Raw genomic sequence first — 24783 nt, forward strand, 5'->3', positions numbered from 1 at the left:
TTAATATCTGACAGTATACATGTGTGACAATAGTCATATGTGTATAATAACAGTAGAAGTATGACTAATGACTAATGATGGCAGCAGCAGCAGGAGGCATCTGGCAGGACCACGGCAGCAGCACAACCACACACGTCACACTGTCCAGGCACCACTGCGGTATGAGTTATTCAACAATCAGATCAATCATCCGAAGTGGTGGAGGCATTCCATGCAACAGAATGCTTCCATTGTCACGGTAGATATCAAATGAAGTAAAAACACAAATGTTATCAAATGAAGCACTCTATAAGTATCGGTATCACTTTAAGGGTCGTGGTATCAGTACTGGCATCGTAATTTATCGAACCAGTGGTTCCCAGCTGGTCCAGCCACGGGGTCCAGATTTCTCCTTCGTCATTAGTTCAAGGTCCACACAGTTTAATATATTCAGCATCATACTCGCGTTTTGCCATGTCGTCGGGCTAGTTTGCTGTCTCTGTTAAGTAGCTGCCTGTTATTCACTCACTCTACAACAGGAAACGACACTTCAAAATAAAAGGCAGTGCTGGAAATTTACTGTCCTTCAAAAATAAAGTACATTTTTTACAAACTCCACGTTTGCAAGTCACTTGCAGTCCATTCAAGATGGACCCACGACCAACTTTTGGATGCGATCCACCAGTTGGTAACCACTGTTTTAAATGATACCCTGCCCGTCTGATTGGCCGCATGCCCTTCCATCCTTTCCTCTTCCAGGCTTTGGTTGGTAGATGTATTGGAAGTACTTTAAATGTGCAGGTGGATGTACCTTACCTGCAGGGAGGGAGGGAGGTCAGACTTAGATGTGCCTCTCAACGTGCTGGAGCACTTGTTCACTCTGTCCACCTGCTGCTAAGACTCAGCCTCACACTCTTTGTGCCTGAAGCCACAATACATGAACAACAACAGAATGAGCAAACCTTTTGTTTGTCATATACAGATGTGCTTACTAGCAGGGCCGCAGTGCACAAATACATATAAGGTAGAACCATTTTATATTGCAGCAAATTAACTGTAGAATATTTTGCAACTTAAATCGTCTTCTGTTAGAAAGCAGTTAACAAGATGCGACAAGTACAGTAAAAAAAAACAGTCTTACTTACATTCTAAGTGCAAACAGTTGAGCTTATAAGAAAAGTTGCTCACCATTATGTGATCTTGTGGGTTCCCTCTGGTGCAATGTCCCTGCTACGACAGAATATCCAGTTGTTTTTAGCTTCGATGCACATACACCAACCTACTCAACAGCTCCCACAGCTTCCAAACACTGACCAGCTCCTGTTTTCCATTAAATGTTCTGAGTATAGGACAACCTGAGAAAGGAGAACTTGTAAATCATGCAGTATGAAAAAGGCAAAGTGGAGAGAATGTTAAGCATGAAAACTGCAAACTACAACAGAGCAGAATAGAATATTTCTTGTCATTGTACATGTACAGTGAAATTGAATGCAACCACCTCAGTGAAAGGATAAGTAAAAAGAAAGAGCATATAGAAACAATAACAAACTATATCGTAAAAAGTAAAAGTAAAACAGTAAACAATATGACACTTAAGAAACACTGCGCATTCCACCTTTTGCACAAATCCCTTATATTGCATCCAACATATTGCCACAGGCAAGCCTTTGTGCATTCATGAAATGCAGTTATTGCTTTTGGATAAATGCTGTGTTTGTCCTGGCTTTAACTGTCCCATATCTCCTGCCTGAGGGCAGCAGTTCAAACAGATGGTGTCCTGGTCCTTGAGAATGTTTTGGCCTTTTCTGAGGCAGCAGCAACTGTATAGATCTTCTAAACCAAACTTGTGTACTTAAAATAAATACTTTCATTCATATGTTAAATAGTCTGTGCTGAGAAATACATTACATGATGTAATTATGTGCAGGGTTGCGTCCTTACAGCCAAGTTGGCAATGAAATAAAAGAAACCAGCTCATTTAAATGAAGGTAATTACAGACTGTTAGCGAAACTATTTGAATATAGTCCTTGTTTGGAGCACCAGATGGCTGAAAAGGGAGCAACTATATTAAATGATTGTAGTCCACCTCTGACATACTCCAGCTGATTTGAAGAGGCTGACATCTAGTGTCACAAAATTGAAATTTCTTTTAATAAAGCTGAAGTCCAGCCTGGCAGAGCTGCAATGCTCTGCATGATTTGAGGTTGAGAAGTGACAGGAGTTTTGAGTAACTAGATATGGTCAAGCCCTGAACCTGGCAGATGCATAAAGCCTTCATTAGCTCCTTGCACAGTCAGCTCAATAAGTTAAACTGAAGATGATACAGGCTAATTGCAGTTAACCACTTCTGGTTGAGGATTTTTAAAGCTAAGTAGCAAGTTATGTTTTAAAAAGTTACAGCTGTGGTTATAGTGGACTCCTGTGGACGCAGCAACACAGCTAGCAGCAGGTGTAGCTACTGAAGCAGTTAGCGTCACAGTGTCATAACACAAAATAGTCCCTTTTTTTTTTTCGAGTTTATGCAGCCTAACTTGGATTTTGCAGCAACTTTTCTACAAAAGTATGATGAAAGTTGCTATGTTTTAAGCATATTTGTTGCAATAAAATTGCGGGAGACATTAAAAATTGTGAAAAAGCTTTTTTTTTTTTTGCTTTGTTTTGTATAATTCATCAAAAAACAAAGATAGCTTGTTCCAGGGGGAGTGTTTCCAAAAAGACTCACAGTAAATAAGACTAAATACTCATGTTGATAAACATTCACAACAATGTTAAACCCTGTTTATTACTCTGGTGTAGCTGTTTATTAACATTTATTAACAGGGGTAGCTACTGGAAAGTAGCATTCTCCACTGTGTTTATTTATTCAGACCAAAAGTCCAGATTCAAACTTAGCTAAACAAAGCTAAAATAATCCATTTAATTTTGCTTGTTAGCTAGCTAACGTTAGCTCAGTCGTCAAATTCGCTCAGTCGTCCATACTTGGAGGCTAACGTTAGCTACTTTGTTAGCAGAATAAGAATAGGACTACAAATTTTCAAAAACTACACTTACATTAAAGTTTTAAGTAATTTATACATTTCATATTTACTGTTGATCACTCACCTGTATTTTTTAAAACACAGGTAGCCAGTTAATTTCTCAGCCTTCAGAGGAACCATTAACAATTTATCAAACTGCCAAAAAGTGCAGCCCCAGTTTGTTGACCGGAGTTTGACACAGTCACACAAGTTAGTCAGGTTTTAACCGGATTATGTTACTGATCCAGCCACTAAAGCATGTTGGGAAATGTAGTATTTCATAAGAGATATTATTTAAAACGTGAATAATGTGATTGACTTGAATTTCTTCTCCCAGAAACCATGACATGGTGTTAAATAGAGAGAAAATGAAAAAGGCCACATGGAGGCAGTGTGGGACACAGATTGGAAAGACTGATTAACCTCTCAGTGATACACTTTTTCACTTTCTTTACTGTGCATGAAATCATTTATAGAAATACAGGTATACACATAGCCAAAAAATAATAATAATTAACCCCCCCCCCCCCCCAAAAAAAAACAAAAAAAACAAATTAAGAACACAAAAACTAAAAAAGGAATTAAAAAAATACATTGATATCATTGTTGTTGTTCTTCTTCTTAACATTAGGTAACAGGGTGCAATATTGTTGAAAGTCACCAATAAAGTGCAGCAAAGTTGGTTTGGTTCATGACCATTTTTCCTTATGAATATGTGATTTTCCAAAAATAATAAAAAGAGTTGTATGATAAACAACATGTCATTTCCAATCTCATTTTGACTTAGATGTAGTGCATTACATCAAACATATTTATTTTAACATTTATTTTAAGTTTCTTTTTAGAAAGTTGGCAACATTTTTGTGTATTTACAGTGAACAAGAGACAAATACTGAATTTTTCCAGTCTACAGAAATGACACTTATGATCAATATCGAGTTTAAATATTTCTAGCAGCACCTTTATGGGAAAAAATATTATGTAATATCTTGAAAGATACTTCCTTAAGCTTGTTATTTATACAGTATTTATCACAAGTTTTCCATGCTTTCTCCCTCTGTGTATCATAAAATAAGCAAGACCAAAAACATCTAGAGGAAGGGACAGTGACAATAACGTATTGAGTTCCTAATATTTTTGTTAGAGCACTTCTGTTTTAATATATTACCTCCACCAATATAGATATCTTTTAGTCACAACATGAACATCAAAACAGAGTGCCTCCAGCTGAAATATCAAAAGGAGGTATTCTACTATTCTGACCCTCAGTGTCCTTTTCCCTCTGTCTCTGTCTCTCTGTCTCACACACACATACACACATGCACCTGCACCTGCAAGCCATGTGCCAAATAATAATGAAAAATATCAGTAAAACAAACAATATTGTGTCTTCAGTTCTTACTAACCTCTCATGTATGTGGTACTCTTTAATTACAAAGTACTTTACTCATTTCCTGTTGTCTCAAAAAACAATATGGGGCTATAATTATTTATTGCTTTCTTGGATTGGGTGATTCTTTTGTTAGCAATCAAACTAATTATCTGTTAGAGATTAAATTAAGCAGTAGCATAGTTTCTTACCTTGTCTGTGTTAACAAATGTAGAAGACAAAAGCATTGGTGTTGAATGATCCTGTGGTGCACTAAAATCACAGCATGCATCCATCCTAAATCAACAAAAACATTCATATTTACAGGGCAAAATGAAGGAAAATTAAATAAGATAGTACTAATAATATACTTCCTGGTAGTAATAATATACATTATGTATTTTTCATTAACTTCCGTCTCACATTTATTCATTAATAATCATTGCAAACAGCTAAAAATGGCAGGTATTTTACTTATAATCAATTGAGAAACACACAAAATGATGATTTTTAATCTACAAGTACTCACTTACACATGTGATGCAGCAATTAATTAACAACCCCTTTTATTATTCTGTTTTATTGCCAACTTTGGTCTGTAATAAAGATCATATACAGTAGATAAAAGTATATTTATAACACAAGAGGCAAACAATAACAGGAACAATATTTATGCTTTCATTACATTTACAGTAGATTAATTTTTTAAAAATATAAATAAATAAGATTAAAATAAAGACACGATATAGTTAGTCATAGTCCTATATCTCTGTTACAGACTTGTGGATTTACTGTTTGTTTTTCCCTTTTTCACTTTTATAGCACTGGACCCATTAAACTGGAGAGTCGAAGACAAAAAGCTGCTGCTTCTTTGGTCTCACCTACCCACGCCTGCTGCTGCTGCTGCTGCTGTCTGACTGACCTGTTGGCAGAGACAGAGGCAGAACACCTCCCTCCCCTCCCCTCACTCCCCTCCTCTCTCTGGCCAAGCCATTAGCCATGAATAATGGTGCTGCTACCATCACAGCCAATTGTCTGGATGAAAAGCAGGCTCTGCCTCACTTACCGGTGTGTGTGTTAGCTTGTGGCTGAACAGCAGGTTCAGGATCAGAGTTTCTGATCAGCTCTGTGGGTTCAGGTCAGAGCAGGTAAGCACATGACATTTCACTTGACAGGAAATGTAGGTTAGTGCAGAGCTGCGTGGTGGTGATTGATCACAGCAGTGAGACTTCCAGGTCTTCTGAAAAAGGGAGATTTTAATTCATATATCACTCGATACTGGAAATAAATTTCATGCAGTTATTCCAAATTTTGCTTGGATGTTTCATAGTCGGTTATACAAGCAATACTCTTAAAATGCACGCAGATGATATTCATATTCTGACACTGTAATATCATATCTCTGAATGTATGACTCTGAGAAATGATTGTTGTCCTTTTAGGGCAACTGGTGGATTTGTTGAGATAGAGGAAGAGAGAGAGGGAGAGGAGAGAGCAGTGTCTGCTACCAGGAAAACTCCTGCCGTTGTATCACTGGGAAACCCGCGAGCAGATGTGATGGTGGAGTGATGCAGACACTGGACACAGAGGCAGATTATCAGACACTGCACTGAACAGTACAGTAAGTGTTCCTGGATCATTATTTTACTTGTTATCTGGAGCTTGTAACAGACACAAAGGGACTGCAGTGTTGCCTAGAGCTAAGTCTTGGCCAGCTATGCTACTGCAAACACCCAGGCTGAATAATTAAACCTCACAGAATGCAGACTTTAAATTTACTGTGGATGCTTTGTTTTTCTGGATAGCTGCTGCAACTTTGCCATTTGCCAAAATGTGTTACTGAGTGTTGAAAATATCTGCATTTGAGTTTCAGACAGAACTTTGCAAGCTTAGTGTGTGCATGTGTTGACATATAATTAAAACCACACACACAGACAGGTACACACAACCAGTTCATTACGTGTAAAGAAGTCATTATCACTTTATTCCTTACTGATAAAGCTGAGCAGACTTATTCATCAGCTCTGGGGCTCAGCAGTCTACAGCAGGGTGCCGTGCTGTACTTACTTTAGTGTGTGTTGTGACAGCATCAGTTTGTCCCACTTTAACAAACCAGGCATTTATTATTTGCCTGTTATGAGCCAAGAGCACGGTAGCCAGATGGAGGCTGTTGATCTTGTTAGAAAGGTAGATGTGAAAAAACCATTACCTGGACCACGGCAAACACACACGCACATGCACAATCGCACGCATGTGTGTGTGAGTGTGCATACACAAACAGTTCTGTGCAGTCAACCGTTTGCTGAGCTGCAGTCTCCATGCTGGTCTCTGCACCTGCTGCACTTAAAGTTATTAAGTGGCAGTCATGAAGAATTATTGCGTACAGCTTGACTTTTATAAATGGAAACCTTAAAGGAAATTGGGGTTAGTTGATTTGTTATTAAGTTTCTGTTTCTGTTTTTAAAAAATTAAAAGTATAGTTTAACATTTCTTACTGTGCAGGTCCTTGCAGTTCAGTAAGAGTGAGACAGTAGTCGTAAGTTCATGATTTGCATACAGGCTGGTGACTGATTGCATATGATAGGCATGATGCATAGCGTAGTATGTGCTGACCTGCAAAGTTAATGATTGACCGACCCTTTTACACTCAAACTATCACAGTTGGTTGCTAAGAGCCTGAGGAGAGGAGATACCTTGGTTACATGTCCAAAAGCTGACGTGTACATATAAATAGATATCAGCCAGGCATATGCAGTATACGGAAAAACATGTGAAAACAATTAACATTTCAGACGTCTTAATCAATGCAGACAAAATCAGGTCTGATTTCTACAGATGACTGTGATTGCTCTGTGAATGGAAAATGAGAGAATTTAAATGCATGCTCACATATTCCTACTCCTGCGTGCTCAGACTGTTTCCCTGGTCTGTGTACCTGTGTTCTCATGCAACCAGCAGAGTAGACGCTTGTTGATGCCCTGAAAAGATGGTGGGACTGAGAAACTGCTCTACATGGGAACCTTTGCTACTCAAGGCCTCCTGCATCAAGTCCTGTGCCAATGGCTGCTCCCTGGGCATCACCGCACAGCTTACCTATGCTAATGCTGACATAGAGTCTGTAGAAGGTGAGTAGTTGGATGATACACTCGAGTCACAAGTGATAATCATAGCAACTGTATTTTGAACAGAACCGTAATTTGACTCTATATGTCATGAAATCAGAAGACTACTTTTAGTGTTCCAACAGATCCTTAGAAAGTCTTAAAAGGCACTGGATTTATTGATATAAAAAGAATTAAAAAGGGTCCTGATGGGTTTTAAAATGTCTTCAATCAATCTTTCAAAGGTATTCAAAATGCTAATACATGGGAAGTAGGATTTTATAAATTGTTTTTCCCTGACATTGCATCGTAATATCTCAATAATTGGTAACATCTACTTTTTAAAAATAATTTGCAACAACAACCAACAACACTGTCGTCTAGCTTGCTGTCTCTATATGGAAAATGCGAAGTCAACCAAAATTGGCTATTAAACCAAGATTTCGTCGCATGTCTGAAGCTGGTAAAAGGTAATGCATATAAGGCTTTTTGTACTTTATACAAAACATTTTTAAACTTGGCATGGTGGAATCACAGCAGTGGTATCCCCAAATCACCATGAAAACTCGCCTTAAACGTCAGGTATTTCCTTGTTCTTTTCTACCCTCATCTCCGCCGCACCTGGATGGATTACCATTATGGATCTACCATTTTTTTCCCCATTAAAGGTTTTTTTGGGGGAGTTATTCCTTATATGTTGTGAGGGTCCAAGGACAGAGGGATGTCGTAGGCTATAAAGCCCTCTGAGGCAAATTGTGATTTGGCATTATAAATAAAACTGAATTGAATTGAATTGAATTGAATAAAAATGGAATAAAAAAGCCATGATTTATGTTACAAGATTTTGGTAAAATTGTCCCTAAACCTAACTTTTTTAATTCTTCAGTTTTGATTATTATAAAATTTGTCTGAAATTTGGGTGGCATTAAAAAGGTTTTTAAAAGTTTTTAACCTAACTTGCCTCATCTTATTATTGTACTAGAAGCCAGCTCAATATTATTTGAAATGCCACCACAAAAGGTTGTGATGTCTGGTTTTAACCCCTTTAAAACTGAAGACACATCAGTTTTCTTGTGCTGCATTCAGACGCCTTTCACAAGCATTTAAATCTTTGAAACCTGAGCAAATTGGTTTGGTTTCTTTTATGTGCTAAAAAGGTAATGAGCAAGTTAGGAAGAAATGTCTTGCAAATTGCAAGAAAATAGTAAAACGTGACAAGAAGAAAAGAAAAATACGGAGAAAATTATTAGAAAATTATCAACAACAAAAAAACTAGGAGAAAAATGCACAGAAAAAAAATTATTTTTAATTATTAGAATTGTACTTTTTAAAATTATATTACAAAAAACTCTCTTTCTCTCTCTATATATAAATTTAGAACTTTTTTCAGGTCATTTTACCCTTTTTTAAACTCTTTGTTGGGAGAATTTCGTGTAACTTTAACCTCTACCTAATTTCTTGCTATTTTTTCAGGACATTTCTTGTAAAGCTGCTCATTGCCTTTGTTGTGCGTTCTTGAAAGGAATCAGGCCAATTTGCTCAGGTTTTTAAGGGTTAATACAAGACATCATGAGACAGTGATTTACTGTGAGCTAAGCAGTGGTAGCTTTAATGGGACATATAAGTGGGTGTCGTCTGCGTAGCAGTAACAAAATACATTGAGGAGAAATGTGGTTTAAAAATGCCGTAAATGGAAAACAGCAGAGGGATAAAGATGGACCCTTGAGGAACACCACAGATTATTTGAAATTTAGAGGAAGCACCGTCTCCTACAACAGCAAAGGTTGCGTTAGAAAAGAATAACATTTTAAATCAAGAGCAAAACACTTATAGTCAGTCTATGGTTCATTAAGCTCACAAGGACAGATAGCAAAGAAAATTTATCAGTGCTTCGAAACTTCAAGCTGAAAAAGAAAAGTTCCCAAATTAAATAAATTGATTTTTTTTTTTTTCCAAAACTGCTATGCCAGCAGCTCGTCAGACACCAAAGTCCAGAGCAAAGACAATAAAACTAAATCAGACGTCTGGGAGGGTGGCAAAGCAGACCTTTATCATGCTCTTACAAAATATCTGTTGTACTTTGAAATATGCTTCATGGTGTGTAGTTTGATTTCTTTCTAAATTGATGCAACAATCTAAAATCACTGTTCTGTGTAACAAACATTTTCGGTCCTCTAGGTGTGTTTGTGTACCCTCTCGGGGAAAAGGAGGTTGTGGTGGGCTTCGAGGCTGTGATTGCGGGCAGGTTAGTGGGGGTCCAGATCCAGAGCCGAGGGAAGCTGAAGGACTGCTGTTTAGATTGCTGCCCTGGATCTGGTCTTGAAGGCCACTGTGCGAATGGCCGAGAGTGGGGCTGCTGCGGGAACTCCAACCTCGACATGCAATGCACCAACGGTGAGGAAGGGAGGAGACTTCCTGTGTTTTCCTTATAGATAAAGATGGTCATTTGTTCTATGATGTAGTGTGGGCCGTCTTGCATTACTGTAATGGTCTGGTCTCTACATGAATACAAATACAGCCACAGTGAGTCCCTTCTCTGTCCTGTTTTAGCCTCTCTGAGGATAGAGAGGACAGATGAAGGAGGCAAATAGACTTGGCTGCCTGCCTAATGGTGAAGCTGCAAAGTACAAACGTATATCAACTTGAAGTGCATAGTTTTTTATTGGAAATGGTGGCATCATGTGCATGGAATAATTTCTCTCTTACAGCCAACAAAACACACAGATTTAAGTTACTCTTTGTCAGCCTTAGGTTATTTGATTTCAGTGGTAGATGATTTTAAATTTGGGACTGTACAAAAATTCTTAGGGGGTCAAACAGGAGGTTTCTTATTTATTTATTTTTATTTTATTTTTCTGAAGGGATGGTAGTTGAAAAAAAAATGGAGAGCAGTGGAGGGTCTTTTAAGTTATCCTAGATTTACATTTTATTTTCTTCATCTTTTGTGGGATTAAAAAAGATCCTGACATACATTTCAGTGAGTGCTGGACTTTAACTTGCAAATACTTAACAAGGTAAATAATGCATGTTTAGGTATTTACCAGTGTGCTCTTTGGAACAAAGGAGGATTCAACAAATATTGATTCAAGGAGGCCCATTTTTTAAGTAAAATCTGAGATGAGATCCAGCCCCTCCTCCCACCTGTCCACTGTGTCTGTCTGAAATATTTTATTATGTCTGTGAATGCTGTCTTTCTGCTTCAGGACATCTCATCCTGGACGAAGACCTTGAAAGAACCACCTTCATCGTGGGCACAGGCCTCATTGGCCCCATGGATATAGTGTCCGTTATCATCAGCACCACACTAGAACTCCCCACATTAGAAAACGGAGCAATCCGCATTGTCTACCCCACATTGCTTACCCCGATTGTCACTGGCCAGATGACTCCGAGCAAGAGTGAAAATGGGGGAAAATCTGAAGAAACAGGGTATTTATTTTGCAACCAACTGTGGCAACACTGTTTTACCCATCATTAGTATCAGTACATTAAATACTCCTTACTGCTCTCCTCCTCAGACCAACCAGCTGTTTTGGTGCCACCTCAGGAAAACAGGACCGGGCCTTGGACTCTGAGCAGCAGTGTGCCCATGCCATCTTCACCAGTCCAGCTGCTAACCTGGCACCTTACGAACTCAACTTCCAACTGCTGGTCAGAGGGGCCTGCCTTTTGGCTGGTACTGCCTTTATTCTCAAATATCTTTGAATCAATGGCACTTAACTCAGTCACTGTGAAATACTGAATTTGTGGGTGAACTTACTACTAAATAGAATCTGAATCCACACACCACCAGAACTTAAAAAATCCAAAAGAAGTAGAGGGAGGACTGAAAGCAATACTTCACCCTGTACTGAATTGAATACATTAAGAAACTTCATTTTTCTCTCATGCCTCCACTGTGAAGGAAAAATCCAAAACCAGAGAAAATTCTTTGTGAATTGTGGGAAAAGAAGGCTGTATTTAACAACAGCAAAACTATATCAAAACATCAGCTTACAAACTCTCACACAGCTCATGAAGCATAATCCAAGTCTAATTTATCCAGTTTTAGTGAAAATGCATGAGCACAGATAAGTTTCATTTTCAGTTCAGTGCAGTTCCCTGCTGTCTGTTTGAGAAGTACTGAGAATATGACTGGATAAATGAGATTTTGATTATACTGCACAAGTTAGGTGAGAGTTTGTAAACCGATGCGTTGATGTAATTTTGCATTTGTTAAACATGGACCCCCTTTACTCCAATTCATCAGTAATTTTCTCAGTTTTTGGATTCTTCGTTAACCGTGGAGGGGTGCGAGAAAAACTACATTTTTTTCACAAACTCAATGTAACAGGGTGTGAGTAATTGATATACAAATTATCATTTTGTGAGTGGAGTATTGCTTTAACCTCCATCACTGCAGGCTATGTGTGCTGTGTCTACACATCTTAAATTAAAAAAGGTAATCATTATTTTTCATAAACGTGTTAAAACCTATGATTTGCCTCTCTTTATTTCTTCCTAAACTGATGTATAGGGCTGGAGAGCCCCACTCATGCTCTGAGGGCAGATGCAGACCCCAGCGCCCAAAGTGCCTCCGCGACCTACATCACCTTGGCACAGGAGCATCCGTATGACAGACACATAGAGATCATTCTGCACCTCAGTGGTGAGCAACTGAAAACCATCCCTAATTTGTTCCCCCATCCTTTTTTCTGTTTTTGTTTCTGTTTTTGATATTTGAATGTGACCTCAGCTAACAAACCTCTCCCACAGAACCTCACAGCCCATTGGTCATATTAGAGAGAGGCAGGCTCTCATTCAGCCAGTATGAACAGCAGATCTGTGCCCGCCGTGATTACATTCGCTGCACTCGCAAAGATTCAGAGCCTGAGAGGAAGGTTGGTCATTACTCATGCTGCTTGCTACCTCTCTTTATTAACCTTTGATATCTCACGTGTCCCAGTTCTAGGGCTGGGTATTGCCTTAAAAATTACGATACCAGTACCAATACCAATACCAGTACGCTTAAATTGATACCACTGCCACCAGACATCACTGGTGCATAGTAACAATACTTTTGATTATTTTGGTGGCATCTTGGCACCTCCATTTAATACATCGCACTTGACTCAACCGTACCACAGGCTGTATGGGTTGTAGTTGCTGTGGTAGTGTGCCAATCACACGTCGCTTTAAACTGAAAATGCTTTCAGTAATTGGCTGTGAGCAAAACCATACAAATAGACAATTCTTTTAGATCTGGATACAAAAATGACTGGATGCAAATATGATTTGAGTAGAGAAGTTTCAATACTACTTGGTATTAGGTTATTTTTGGGTACCAATAACCAGCCCTTATTCAGTTCATCTGCCCTGACTCCATTACTGCATACAAACATTATGATATTCCACCTGTACCTGCAGTTGGAGTTTGTGAGGAAGCGATACCACAAGGACATCCTGAGCAGCCCCGTCTTGATGCTCAATTTCTGTCCCGACCTGCTGAGCGAACCTCTGGAGCTGCAAAAAGCCACCAGAGAACTGCTGTTCCTTGTCGATCGCAGCGGCAGCATGAGTGGCACCAACATCCATCGTGTAAAGGTGAGCTGCAGGCAGGATGGAAACGCACCAGTGAACCAGAGTTAAGTCAGTTTAAGGCACGTACATTGATCTGGCCCCATCCTGTCTGTCCCTTCTTGTTCCCACAGGATGCCATGGTGGTGGCACTGAAGAGTCTGCCCTCTGTCACCATGCTCAACATCGTGGGCTTCGGCACCACCATCAAGCCTCTGTTCACCTCCAGCAAGCTCTGCACTGATGTTAGTTTCACACAATGAGTTTGCTTTTATTAGATGATTATCTGAATCTGTCCTATTTATTGGATTTTAAGAGAAACAAATCATATGATACTCTGAACTACATATGAATTCTTCTCAGTGAAAGAAAATACACGGAGCATTTGGATCATGTTTTCTGAAAGCAGATGTTTTTCAACCACGTTGGACTATCTGTTCTATTTTGTCTACTCTCTAATCAGGCAATAGGTCAGTTCTTTGGGTTGCCTTAGTAGCAGAGTATCAGGTTTTATCCAGACTAGGGGCTGCAAGAACAAACAGTCTTTGCACATACTCCCGACCATATGGTGACCTTTCATGCATTTTCACTAAGGCACTGGATGTCCTTCCATCTCCACTCCTGTCAGGCATGTTTGTCCACAGTGTGATCCGAGGTGGTTTTAAGGCAGGTGATAATGTGTGTATGTTTGCTCTCTCTTTATTAGGGATGTGCTGATTCAATTCTTTGCCACCCTCACGGGGTAATTGGGGAATCTGATATCAAACAGTGAATTTATCTTGACAACATAGGCAGTGTTTGCGCAGGCAGCGCCGTGCAGTCAGACAGGTGTTGTTGTTTGATGCTTGCTTCTCCAGCCTTTACGATCTGATAGCACCTTTCCTTTTCTTCCCCCTGCATATGCACACAGGCTACTCTAATGCAGGCCTACGAATACATCCAGAGGATGAGAGCCGACATGCGGGGCACTAACCTGCTGGGGGCGCTGTCCTGGGTGTACCAGCAGCCCATGCAACGCTCATATCCACGCCAGGTCTTCATCATCACAGATGGATCCATCAGCAACGTGGCTAAAGTGCTGGAGATGGTCCGCAGAAACACATGCGCTGGCAGGTATTGAGCTAAAACTGAACTGCCCATCAGATATTTAAAGGAACAGTGTATAAGATTCAGGGGGATTTAGTGGCATCTAGTGGTGAAGATTGCAGATTGCAACCAGCTGAAACTTTTCGTGGTTAGAATTTCTTCAGTGTTTATTGTTCAGGAGGTTTTTACCGAAAGCTGAATTGTCTGCAGAGGTCTTCTCCTCTCTAAAACAAATAGAGCAGGGGATTTAAATCGGTAAAAACACTGAATAAATCAGTTTCATGTTACACATCAGTGTTTCTCCAATGCTGTTTGGCATGTCGGAGATGGGCTGTGAGCCCAGCACCTGCTAATGTGTGCTCACCTTTTTTTCTCCGATAACTTAAGATCCAGATGTTCAGGAGATTTTACCAGAACTGGATTATCCACAGAGTGCTCTTCCTCTCCAAAACAAACTGATGCAATGATTTAAACCGGTAAAAAACAGACAAAAAAGCAGTTTCATGTTACAAATCAATGTTTCTCTGATGCTGTTCAGCTTGTCACAGACTTGCCGCAAGCCTGCTAATGTTTACTCACCTTTTCTCTCTGATAACTTCATGTGTGCTCGCTTTATTTCTGATCCAGACATTCAGGAGGTTTTTAACAACTGAAAGATCTGCAGAGGTCTCCTCTCCAAAACAAACGGACTAAGGGTCTCATTTATAAACATTGTGCACGCACAAAACGAGGTCTGAAAGAGGCGTATGCCACTTCCCACGCAAAAGTCTTGATCTATAAAAACAAATTTGATTGGAGAAACTCTGACCCATGCTTATGAACATTTTGGAGACAGGAAATTGGCACCGCAGATGTTGAATTGGAAGCCTGATTGTAGAAATTGTTAAATATTTTTTGGCGCATGCCATTTTTGCTTTTGTCTGTACGTACATTTTTAGTAAAGATCCTATGCATCGTTTTATAAATGAGACCTCAGGTGGTTAATACCGGTAAAAATACTGAAAAAAAAAGCAGTTTCACAATACAAATCAATTTTTCTCCAATGCTGTTCAGCATGTTGGAGACAGACTGCAAGCCCAGCACCCGCTTCTAATAACTTAAGATCCAGATGTTCAGAGGGTTTTTACTGGGTGCCAAATTAATCGCAGTTAACCGCAGTTTTTTCCTCTCCAAAAAATGGTCCTTGTGATTTAAACTTAAATTCAGTGGCCAATGCATGAATGGGAATGGCCAGGGTTTGGTTTGTCTGTTCTGGGCTTTCGCGTTGCAAAATGGCAATCTCCACAGACGAGGATACCTCCAGATATAATCGGCTCATTCTACAGTAACGAAAAAGCCAGGATTCTTTTCAGGTGATTATACACAAAAGGAAACACACTTATTATATTCCATTCCTGCCAATATATCCCCCTAAGTCCCACACACTGGACCTGTAAGCCATCACGTGTGAAGAATGGTACGGAGAGGGCAAAAACACAGAGAAAATGGACACTAATTCAAACAACTAGTTAACAAAGATTTATCTTATGGCCACCTTGTGATAGGACATTAAATCACTGTGCGAGTCAAGGAGGCAGAGAGGAATTGAGTGTGGTAAGTGCAGGCAGAATGAGGTGATAAATATGACCGAGACACCACGTGGGGGGAGGAAAGCAAGGAAGAGAGAAACAGACAGAGAGAGGGGACACAAGCTAACAGCGATCTTGAGAAACTGAGACCAAAGCACTGTGAAAGAGGCAGAAGAAAGAAAGGGCTGAGGTATTTTTCTGCCCCGCCCAGTAATCCCGTTAAGTGCTCTCCTCTGCAGTAAGAGTCACGCCCCTCTGGTTTTCCCCAGGCCCTTCAGCAATGCACAATAACTCCATTTATCTCTCATTAGTATTCTCCTGCTACACTGACTTTCTCCACTGTATTTTGGCTGTCCCTTCGCACACTTTGTACATATCTCTTTATTCTCAACACATCTAATTTCATTGAATGTTTATTAAATTTCAGTCTACCTACTCTCTGTATCCATAGTCCCAAATATTGGTCTTGTATTGTCTTCTGTCTTCTTCTTAAGATAATGCTAACAGTATTTGACCAATCAGATAGACTTGCTGTTTTTAGAGACAGGACATGAGCAAGATCTCAGTCTTTTCGATTATTTGGTCCCCTGCTCTTTCCAAACGCTCAATTAGCTAAATGGCTTGTGATCCCTCTGAGTACCCAAATAACAGTTCTGTCTGTTTAATGACTCCAAATTTCCTCTTTCCTTAGACATGTGGAAGCGCCTGTGTGTCATTAGGGTTTCAGAAATAGAAACTTGCAAAAGTCTAAGTTGTTGCAAGTGGCTCGTCACTGATTTGTTCAGATGGAAAAACCAGAAAAAGTGACAGAGCACACTGTAGGTAAAGAGCAGGCAGTTCGTCAGAGACCATTACAGTAGGAAGTGAATATAATTCTCACATGACAATTGTGGTGTCATAATTTATTTTTCTCAAAGGATGTAATAAAAAAGTATTACCCAATCCTTCTGCAGATGCTTTGGCCTGGGCCTTGGTCCCCGAGCCTGCAGGAGACTCCTGCAGGGCGTTGCCAAACTGACAGGAGGGATGACAGAGTTCTTGGATGATGAGGAGAGGCTCCAGCCCAAGGTCAGCAGCACTGCAGCACTGACACCTACTGGACAAAATATGAATTGCAGAACAATTACAAGTATGATCTCACTTTCCATCGAGATAAATAGAAACAGCTTTAGTTCTTCACTTTAGCCTCTAGCAGGAGTGACAAGTAAATTACATTTATTCAAGTGCCTTTCTTAAGTATAATTTTCTACTTAAGCATTTTTAAAATGCCAGATTTATCTTGTAACCCTTCGGAGGGGGGCCGACCCTTGGGCTGTGAATCACTAGATTAAAGGACTAAACCATGTAACTGTATACAAAGTAGTTAAAAGCAGCTCCATCTCAACCTACAGCCTTAAAATACTACTTTCAATACACATTGATGAATGGTATTGAATTGGTATTACTTCAAATCATAGTAATTTTAATAATCTGGAGTATTTCTTCTGCAGAACACATACTTTTATTTTTTAAACAAGGTATTTTTTATTGTCAATTCAATAAAGATATAAAGAGTATTAATGCACAAACACAGACCACCCAACCTCCCATCAACACAAGAACAAACAGAAAGCCGGACCAGTCAAAGAAAATCCAAAACAGAGGGGGGGAAAAAAAGAGACGATGAAAAATTACGACAAATTAATTAACTTGTGTGACATAAGTAGGAATATAGCATGTCACATTACAAGTTTTCATCCCCCATATTTGCCACAAAAGTTAAAAATGTCTGCCAGGTGGCAAAGAAGCGAGCAGTCGATCCTTCAATAAAACAATGGATTTTCTCCAATTGTAAATGATACATAACATCCTTAATCCAGTGTCCATATGTTGGAGGTGAAGAGTCCTTGCACTTACACAGGATGTGCCTTCTGGCCAGGAATGAGCAAGAAGAAACAATGTCCGCTTGGGTTCTACTTAGGTTAACATCTAGAGGAGTTAATCTAAAAATCTGGCATGACATAAATGTGGCAACCAGCTGTACAAACATCGTTGAAAAAGTTTTCAATATTAAATCCCAGAACTGAAATAGTCACTTTTACTTTTGATAGGTGCAAACTCTCACACAACTCATCAAGTATAATCCAAGTCTCATTTATCCAGTCATATGTTCAGTCCTTTCATAATGGACAGCCTTTTCTGATGGGGAAGTGAACTAAACAGAGGTAATCTGAGCTCACATCAAAGACAGACTCCATTGACAAAAACAGTAATTTTAACTTTGCTGAACACAGGAGCTGATGGTCCACTGCCTCAAACAGTTATGTTATTGCGTGACTTTCTGAATTCAAACTAAGATTTTTAAACACCAAAGATGCACAATATCACAAACCAAACGAACGATCAGGGCAGTGGTAGATCAGCAACTCCTGTGTTCAGCAAGGTAAAATTATTGTTTTTGTCAATGGAGTCTGGCTTTGAGGAGAGCATTAACATGGGGTTAGTAACTGATATACATATGGTCAATTGGTATTTTTTACAGTTGTAAAAATGGATTGTTAAGACTTGTATTTAGAAATACTGTGATCAATCTGTCTCCTCAGTTAATCAAGTCTCTGAAAAAGGCCTTTGAACCTGTGCTGACTGACGTACGGATTGACTGGTACCTGCCAGAAAACATGGAGGCTTTCCTTTCACCCAATGAGATCCCCCCGCTCTATCCTGGGAATCGTCTAATCGGATACTGCACTCTGTTTGATATGACGTATTTCAAAGCAAGAAAGACAGAGGTATACAATACTGCATTCTCCAATAGTACATCTGTGTGTGTCTGCCTAGAAAAACAAATCTGTAATCTAACTGTTTTATAGTCTCAAGGACGGGGCTATAAAGGTGTACATCGTGATTCCACCGGTTCAGTTTTTGGACAATCAAATGACGAGCTCTCACCTCCTCCTCCTTCCGAGTTAATGCCTGTGGTGACGTCTGCGGATGGCACCGACTTGGAGGAGGCACTGAGGGAGATTTCCAGAGAAATCTCTTCTGAGTTTTCCTGTGCCAGAAACTCAGATCCAGGAACCAGTCCAGGTCAGTCACTCATCAATGGCTCCTGTGAAAAGATATAGATCAAGACTGGGCACCTCATACCACACTGGCTAACGTTGGACTTTTATCCGCTCTAGGTGTGGAGCTAGACTGGTCCAGTGACGTGAGGAGGAGGATCCAGGAGAGCTCATATATCCAGGAGCAGTATGTCCTTACTCGCTGCTCTCTCAGTAGCGAGCGAAGTCTACAAACACAGTCCCACTCGCACATACACGCCTCGTCCAACTCTGACTCTACAGGCGGCATCTATCTGCCTGACCCCCACTCCCCTGGTTCAGTGCTGGATACAGGGTCTCTACCCCAAGGCCTTGAAAAGATGCCCCCACCTGAACAGAGATCATCCCTGTCTCGCTGGGCAGATCCCGCATGGCAGCAAAACCTCTCTGTGGAAACCTCTGATAATGGAGCAGAAAAGGTACGACTGACTGAAATAGATTGGCCGATATCTCCGAAATCGCTGCAAAATAGTTTGACAGAAGAAAATGTTTTCACCTTTCAGTCCTGTAAATCTTAGAGATTTTTTTTTTCAAGTTCAACAATTACACTGGTAGAAATATTTGTCAAGAATGAAAGATACCAAGACATGTAGTGCTTTGAGAGAGGGGTGATTCCCTTTGACTCTTACTAGACTGATTTGCTAAAGATTGTCCATCCCTTACCGATGTTTTACTTGCGCCAAAGCACCAAAGAAGTGCTGTAATGTACAAATACAAACAGATAACTGTAACATCTTGTAGTTTTAGACATATGTGGTTGCAGACAATAGCAGTCTAACAGACTTTTTTCACCTGCTTGATTTTCCTTCTGATACAACCAGAGTGTGCGTCTGGATGGAGGTGAGGAGTCTCGTAGGAGACATAAAGCACTGGCCCGTTCAACCATGGCAGCACGGAGTTTCTCGTCCCCCCAGGGCGAGCTGGAGATGCATCGCCTGAGGAGAGCTCTGGAGAGGGTGTCCTTCGACCAAACACTGGGAGGAAGGCTGGATGAAAGCGACGGGGAGACAAAGCCCCCATCAAGAGGCACACTGTCCCGCAGAAGCCTCACTGACTCCAGTAAGCTACAGCGCCAAGAACAGCAGCTTTCCTATTTTGCCTCCAACAAATTTCTATCTCTGTCTATCTCACTCTGACCCTCAGATGGACTCCTGTTCCCCGCCTCTCCTCTGGACTGGGACAGCTTCACAGACCCAGAGTACCTCTTTACTGCTGCTCCAGCAGAGGATCCTCCACCAGGTCAGTGCCGCTCACTCATTCACGGTATGCTGAGCGGCAGGCCTGTGTCCTGGGAGGCCACTGTGGACCTGGGGCACCTCTGGGGCCCTGAGGGCCAGGAGACACCAGAACGTGAGGAATGTGGGGGAGGGAGAGAAGAAGGAAAAGGAGGGGAACCATGGGAGGAGATCATTCACCAGCTGACTGCGCGCTCAGTTATCAGGGACTTTGAGAAAATGGCAGAGAAGGAGAGCGACACTGGACATGGTGAGGCTCAAAGGGATACGTCTCCTACAAAATACCCATTTGTATATCAGTTACTCACCTCATGACATCTTAAAGTTGTGAACAAAGAATACAAAAACCATGAACATTCTTGATTATAGACTCTAATAAAAGATTACTATCAGGATTGACAAATCCTAAAGGAATACCTCACCCAGAAAATGCACCATGCCACACTGCAAACATGGCTCAGGAATGGCCCAGGGAATGTGACAAAGACCTCAAGTGTCTGAATCTGAATGAGCATCTGTGGCACGTGCCATTAACCCACCTCACAACCCACTGGACTAAATGGATCTGCCGCCAACACACTGGTGCCAGACACCGCAGGACACTCCCAGAGATCCTGTGTCCATGCCTTGACAGGTCGGAGCCAAGTCCGATCCAAGGAGGCCCCACCTTGGACTAGGGGTTCATCTGGGGTACATCACAAGAATCCTTGAGCAGATTGGGATCTGGGAAATTTAGAAGCCAGGTCGACACTTTGAGCTTTTTGTCATGCTCCACAGGCCATTTCTAAACAGTTTTTGTAGTGGCATGGTGCATTATCCTGCTCGGGGGGACACAGCCATTGGGGAGTACTGTTGCCATGAGGGGGCGTACTTGGTCTGCAACGGTGTTTGAGTGGGTGGAACAAGTCAGGTGGTATCCACATGATGCCAGAACTAAAGGTTTCCCAGCAGAACAATGCATTAGAACAAAATAATCAAAGTTACTCACTTCACCTGTCATTGGTTTGAATGTTTTGGCTGATGGGTGTGTATATAATGTGTATTTCCATTGCAGGTTTGGTATTAAATTTGTTATAAGGTGGTATTAAAAAGGTCTTAAAAAGTCTGAAATTTAATTTGGTTATATCTGTAGACACCCTGGATATAAACATGGTGATTTTGTAGGTGAAGTATTCCTTGAACTACTTTAAACATTTATCTTAAGTTATCCAGTATACATACTTACTACCCTGTACTGTTTCTTAGGTTCAGCTAAGCGATACCGCATGAAGGCCATCCAGACCAGTAAGCATTGTAACATCATCTGCATGTACACAGCCTTCACTACCACTGATAGCAACTCCAACAAAGGCTTGCCAGACTGTATGGACGTCCAAAAGACAGGTGAGGCTTCCTATCAGCTCACTCACACTCAGACAAAAACTGAGCAATTATTTTATATATTTTAGAGAAGCACAATTTTATACGTGAAGTTTAATTCATAATCACGAGAACTACCCAGCCTGGGAAAATAACTGTATAATGTTGTGTGTGTGTGTGTGTGTGTGTAGGGATGCATTTGGGGAACAGGCGGAGTTCCCAGTCAGGCAGTCGCAGGCAGAGGACCTATTCTGTCGGTCTGGGCAGACGGCGCACCAGCAGAGACAGTGAGGACATGGAGGACACCTGGAACTCCACAGGTAGACGCACTGAACAATACCACCACCCATTTCTGTTGTGAAGACTTTAGGTCATCAACAATCTTTGTATCTCTCAGACAGAGATGACACCCCTGCCTCACCCTGTAGCCTTACATCCTGGGACTCTAGTAAGTATCGTCGACTCGATCAGTGAAAACATTCTAGTGTCAGTGTAGCTTCAAAATTTAGAGGCGTCTGAACAGAAAAGCAGTTTTAAACTTGAGGTGAGTCTGAAGGGAGGGAGAACTAATCTGAACTGCTCCCCTGCGACTTGATCATGCCCACCAACAAGCCTCAAGGTACTTCTAAAAGGATCAGTTCACCCAAATGACAAAAAATTCTGCCTTTACCCCAGTGCAGAGTGGGGCTATGGCTGTAAACACTGTAAACCATTTTTGAAGAGACGATTTTGTCAGTAAAAAATCTGTTTATAGCAAAACAAAAATGTTTTTAAAAGGGTGAACTGAGCCTTTAATCACAGTCAGGAAACATCTCTTTATCACTGTTCTGATGACACAATTCTGTTTTATTCCACACTGCTATCTGGTGTGGGTGTAGGGGGCCATGCGTACTCTGCCACAGCCCCAGCATTATCAAGCGCCTCATGCACTCGTTCACAGCGATCTATCGAGAGCAAGTCAATGGAGAGCTTCTTTGGCACCAGGTAAGACTTTCACACTGTCTTATGTTTCTTTCGAATGTTGCATTACACTGTGAAGGGGAACTTTGTGGCAGTGTTTGTAATCAGGTTACTTTGTAGTGTAAGCCTCTCCCTGTGAGGGTTGTGTTTTATGTCAACATCCAAATGTAAGGATATTCAAAGGCCAAAAAAACTCACGTCTTTTTGTATATTCTAGATTTCCACTGGGCAGACTCAGGTCCTCTATTTCATCAGGAAAGCAGGTTCCTCTCAAGTCCCACTGTCTGTCTGCAGAGACTGAGAAACAACCTGAAACTGAAGCTCCAGACTACCTGCCCCTGGTGAGCTGTGCACACATGTACAATATATACACTTCACTACACATCTATAACACAACACATTTATAATCTGTCTATATGGTGTCTAATCAGGTGCGTCTGCAGTTGGCATCAGGAGCCTTCCTCCTGACGGAGATCTACTCTGACTGTGTCCAGATCCCCCTGGACCGTCTGAAAAGGGCTTCACCCTACAGCCTCCACCGGCGCAGCCTCAGCCCACCCTTCCGCTGCACCTCTCCCAGTGCTCCATCTTTATCCACCTCTGCCAGGCCTCCCGGTGCACCCACTAGCCACCATGTTACCTTTTCTCCCTCCTCCTGCTCCCTCATCAAACCAAACGCCCCTCCTTTCCACCACACTCCAGACGACACTCCCCTGATGCTGGAACCAAGGCTTCGCCGAAGACACCTGTCTGACCGCGACCCTGTCACCTCACCCCCTGACCTCCCCAGCTCGGAGGAGGGCTCCCTGGAGTTGTCCGTCGGCCTCTCTCAGAGCCAGAGCCACGGCCAGGCAGATAGCGGCCGTGGATCAGAGACAGATGTATGTGAGGGGTCTTCAGCAGAGCCAGCTGACCTCCAGGGGAGCAGCCAGTTGGCTCAAGAGGACCTGGAGGGCTCGAGTTGGGCCACAGCTGTGGCTCTTGCCTGGTTCGAGCACCGCTGTGCTGGCTACTTCATGGAGTGGGAGCTGGTGGCGGCAAAAGCAGACTTCTGGCTGCGCTGTCAGGAGCTGCCCGAGGGAGTGGACCTAGCAGGGCTGAAGGGAGCTGCACGACAGCTGTTCCTGCTGCTGCGCCACTGGGACGAGAACATCAAGCTGAACATGCTGTGTTACAACCCCAATAATATGTGAGACAGTGACCTCTGAGGAAACTGAGCCAGATCTACTGATTAGCATAATCACTTGTTAATAATGATAATGACTCCTAAGAAGCAACGCCTTTACATGGAAGAGGAAGTCCTGTGTTTTATCTGCAGGATCAACTAATACCATAACCTAGTGCCAAGTTCATTCTAATATTAAAGGGATAGTTCAGATTTTTTGAAGTGGGGTTGTATGAGATACTTATCCATATTCAGTGAATTACACACAATGGATGTCTTTCAGCACGCCCCCAGTTTGGAGAAGCAGGCAGGAGTACTGACATCGATGCTAAGCAATGTACTGCTGTGGACAGGGGCAGCAGCAAAATGTATTCTAGCCACCTAAAAAAAACAATACCAGTTCAAGTGTACGCTATATTGAGAGTATTTCATTCTTCCATCAGGCTGCCCATCCCGATGGGGAATCCGGCTTGTCAAAAGCTTCAGTGCCGCATTTATGCTCTCATCAAAGCCACCAGACTCCATTGATAAAAACAGTGATTTAACCTCGCTGAACACAGGAACTGCTAGTCTACCTCTGCCTCGATTAGTGAGTTAGTTTGTATTATTGTGTGACTTTGGTCAGTCTGAACTAACCCTTTTAAATGCCAAAGTCACGCAAAAGCACAGACAAATCAAGGCAGCTGTAGACCAGTAGCTCTGGTGTTCAGCAATGTTAAATCACTGTTTCTCTTAATGGAGTCTGACTTTGACGAGAGCGACAAAGCGGTAAAAATATTCTAAATAAAATCTAAAATACTAAATTCTTTCATTAGGAGGCTAAAATGTTTTGTTGCTGCCCCTGTGCAAAGCAGTACATTGCGTAGCATCGATGTCTGTACGCCTGTCTGCTTCTCCAAACTCAGGGCATGCCCACTGCCACCAGGTAATACACTGACTATGGGTAAGTACCTCATACGACGCCACTTTAAAAGACCCAAAGCAGTCCTTTAGGTTTCACATGAAAAGTTTTACTGCTGTAAGCCTTTATATTTATGTGACGAGAAAACCCTTCAATGACATAGACCAAGTGGCCTTTTATTATAAATCTATATAATGCTTTATGCAATCACAAGAATGCCTTGACCGTCTGAATGGGCTTTTTTAGTCTATATGTAGTCAGTTACTTTGCCAAATGTTTAATCACAGTCAGCATCAGATGGGAATGATTTTGATTATCATGATGATTATTTGTAAAACTGAAGAAATCTTACTTTAAATGATGAAATTATTGTTGGGAAAATTAAAAAAAAAACAGCGCAATTTAG

General features: G+C 41.3%; 1 protein-coding gene and 1 long non-coding RNA gene across 4 annotated transcripts; one reads left to right on the plus strand and one right to left on the minus strand.

The window, feature by feature from the left end:
* Positions 1-30: 30 nt before the first annotated feature.
* On the minus strand, positions 31-12986 carry LOC117271630 (uncharacterized). The gene is made up of 5 exons (XR_004502898.2): positions 12868-12986; positions 5433-5606; positions 4579-4663; positions 1168-1334; positions 31-901 (listed from the first exon to the last, which is right to left on the minus strand). It is a non-coding gene; the product is annotated as an uncharacterized LOC117271630 (long non-coding RNA).
* vwa5b2 (von Willebrand factor A domain containing 5B2) lies at positions 5381-24743 on the plus strand. Of its 3 annotated transcripts, none has more exons than XM_033649925.2 (23): positions 5381-5514; positions 5809-5987; positions 7280-7491; positions 9646-9861; positions 10671-10896; positions 10986-11143; positions 11984-12115; positions 12223-12347; positions 12874-13050; positions 13158-13268; positions 13934-14136; positions 16631-16745; positions 18260-18445; positions 18527-18743; positions 18839-19176; positions 19579-19816; positions 19901-20242; positions 21238-21375; positions 21543-21671; positions 21749-21799; positions 22230-22335; positions 22529-22652; positions 22743-24743. In XM_033649925.2, the coding sequence occupies exons 3-23, from the start codon at positions 7353-7355 to the stop codon at positions 23502-23504; spliced, it is 4233 nt and encodes a 1410-aa protein (XP_033505816.1). In that variant the 5' UTR covers positions 5381-5514; positions 5809-5987; positions 7280-7352; the 3' UTR covers positions 23505-24743. The 3 variants fall into 3 exon arrangements, with proteins under 3 accessions (XP_033505816.1, XP_033505817.1, XP_033505819.1); XM_033649926.2 differs by having other exon boundaries at positions 7325-7491; XM_033649928.2 differs by lacking the exon at positions 21749-21799.
* The last annotated feature ends 40 nt before the right edge of the window (positions 24744-24783 follow it).

The sequence above is a fragment of the Epinephelus lanceolatus genome, chromosome 12 (assembly GCF_041903045.1).
Source record: "Epinephelus lanceolatus isolate andai-2023 chromosome 12, ASM4190304v1, whole genome shotgun sequence".
Lineage (NCBI taxonomy): Eukaryota > Metazoa > Chordata > Actinopteri > Perciformes > Serranidae > Epinephelus > Epinephelus lanceolatus.

Excerpts from the sequence above, each read along its gene's own strand:
- vwa5b2 (XM_033649925.2), top strand. The coding sequence starts at position 7,353 with ATGGTGGGACTGAGAAACTGCTCTACATGGGAACCTTTGCTACTCAAG. Across the intron at positions 13,051-13,157 it reads CCAACATCCATCGTGTAAAG|GATGCCATGGTGGTGGCACT; the intron begins GTGAGCTGCAGG and ends TTGTTCCCACAG. Across the intron at positions 16,746-18,259 it reads AGGAGAGGCTCCAGCCCAAG|TTAATCAAGTCTCTGAAAAA; the intron begins GTCAGCAGCACT and ends CTGTCTCCTCAG.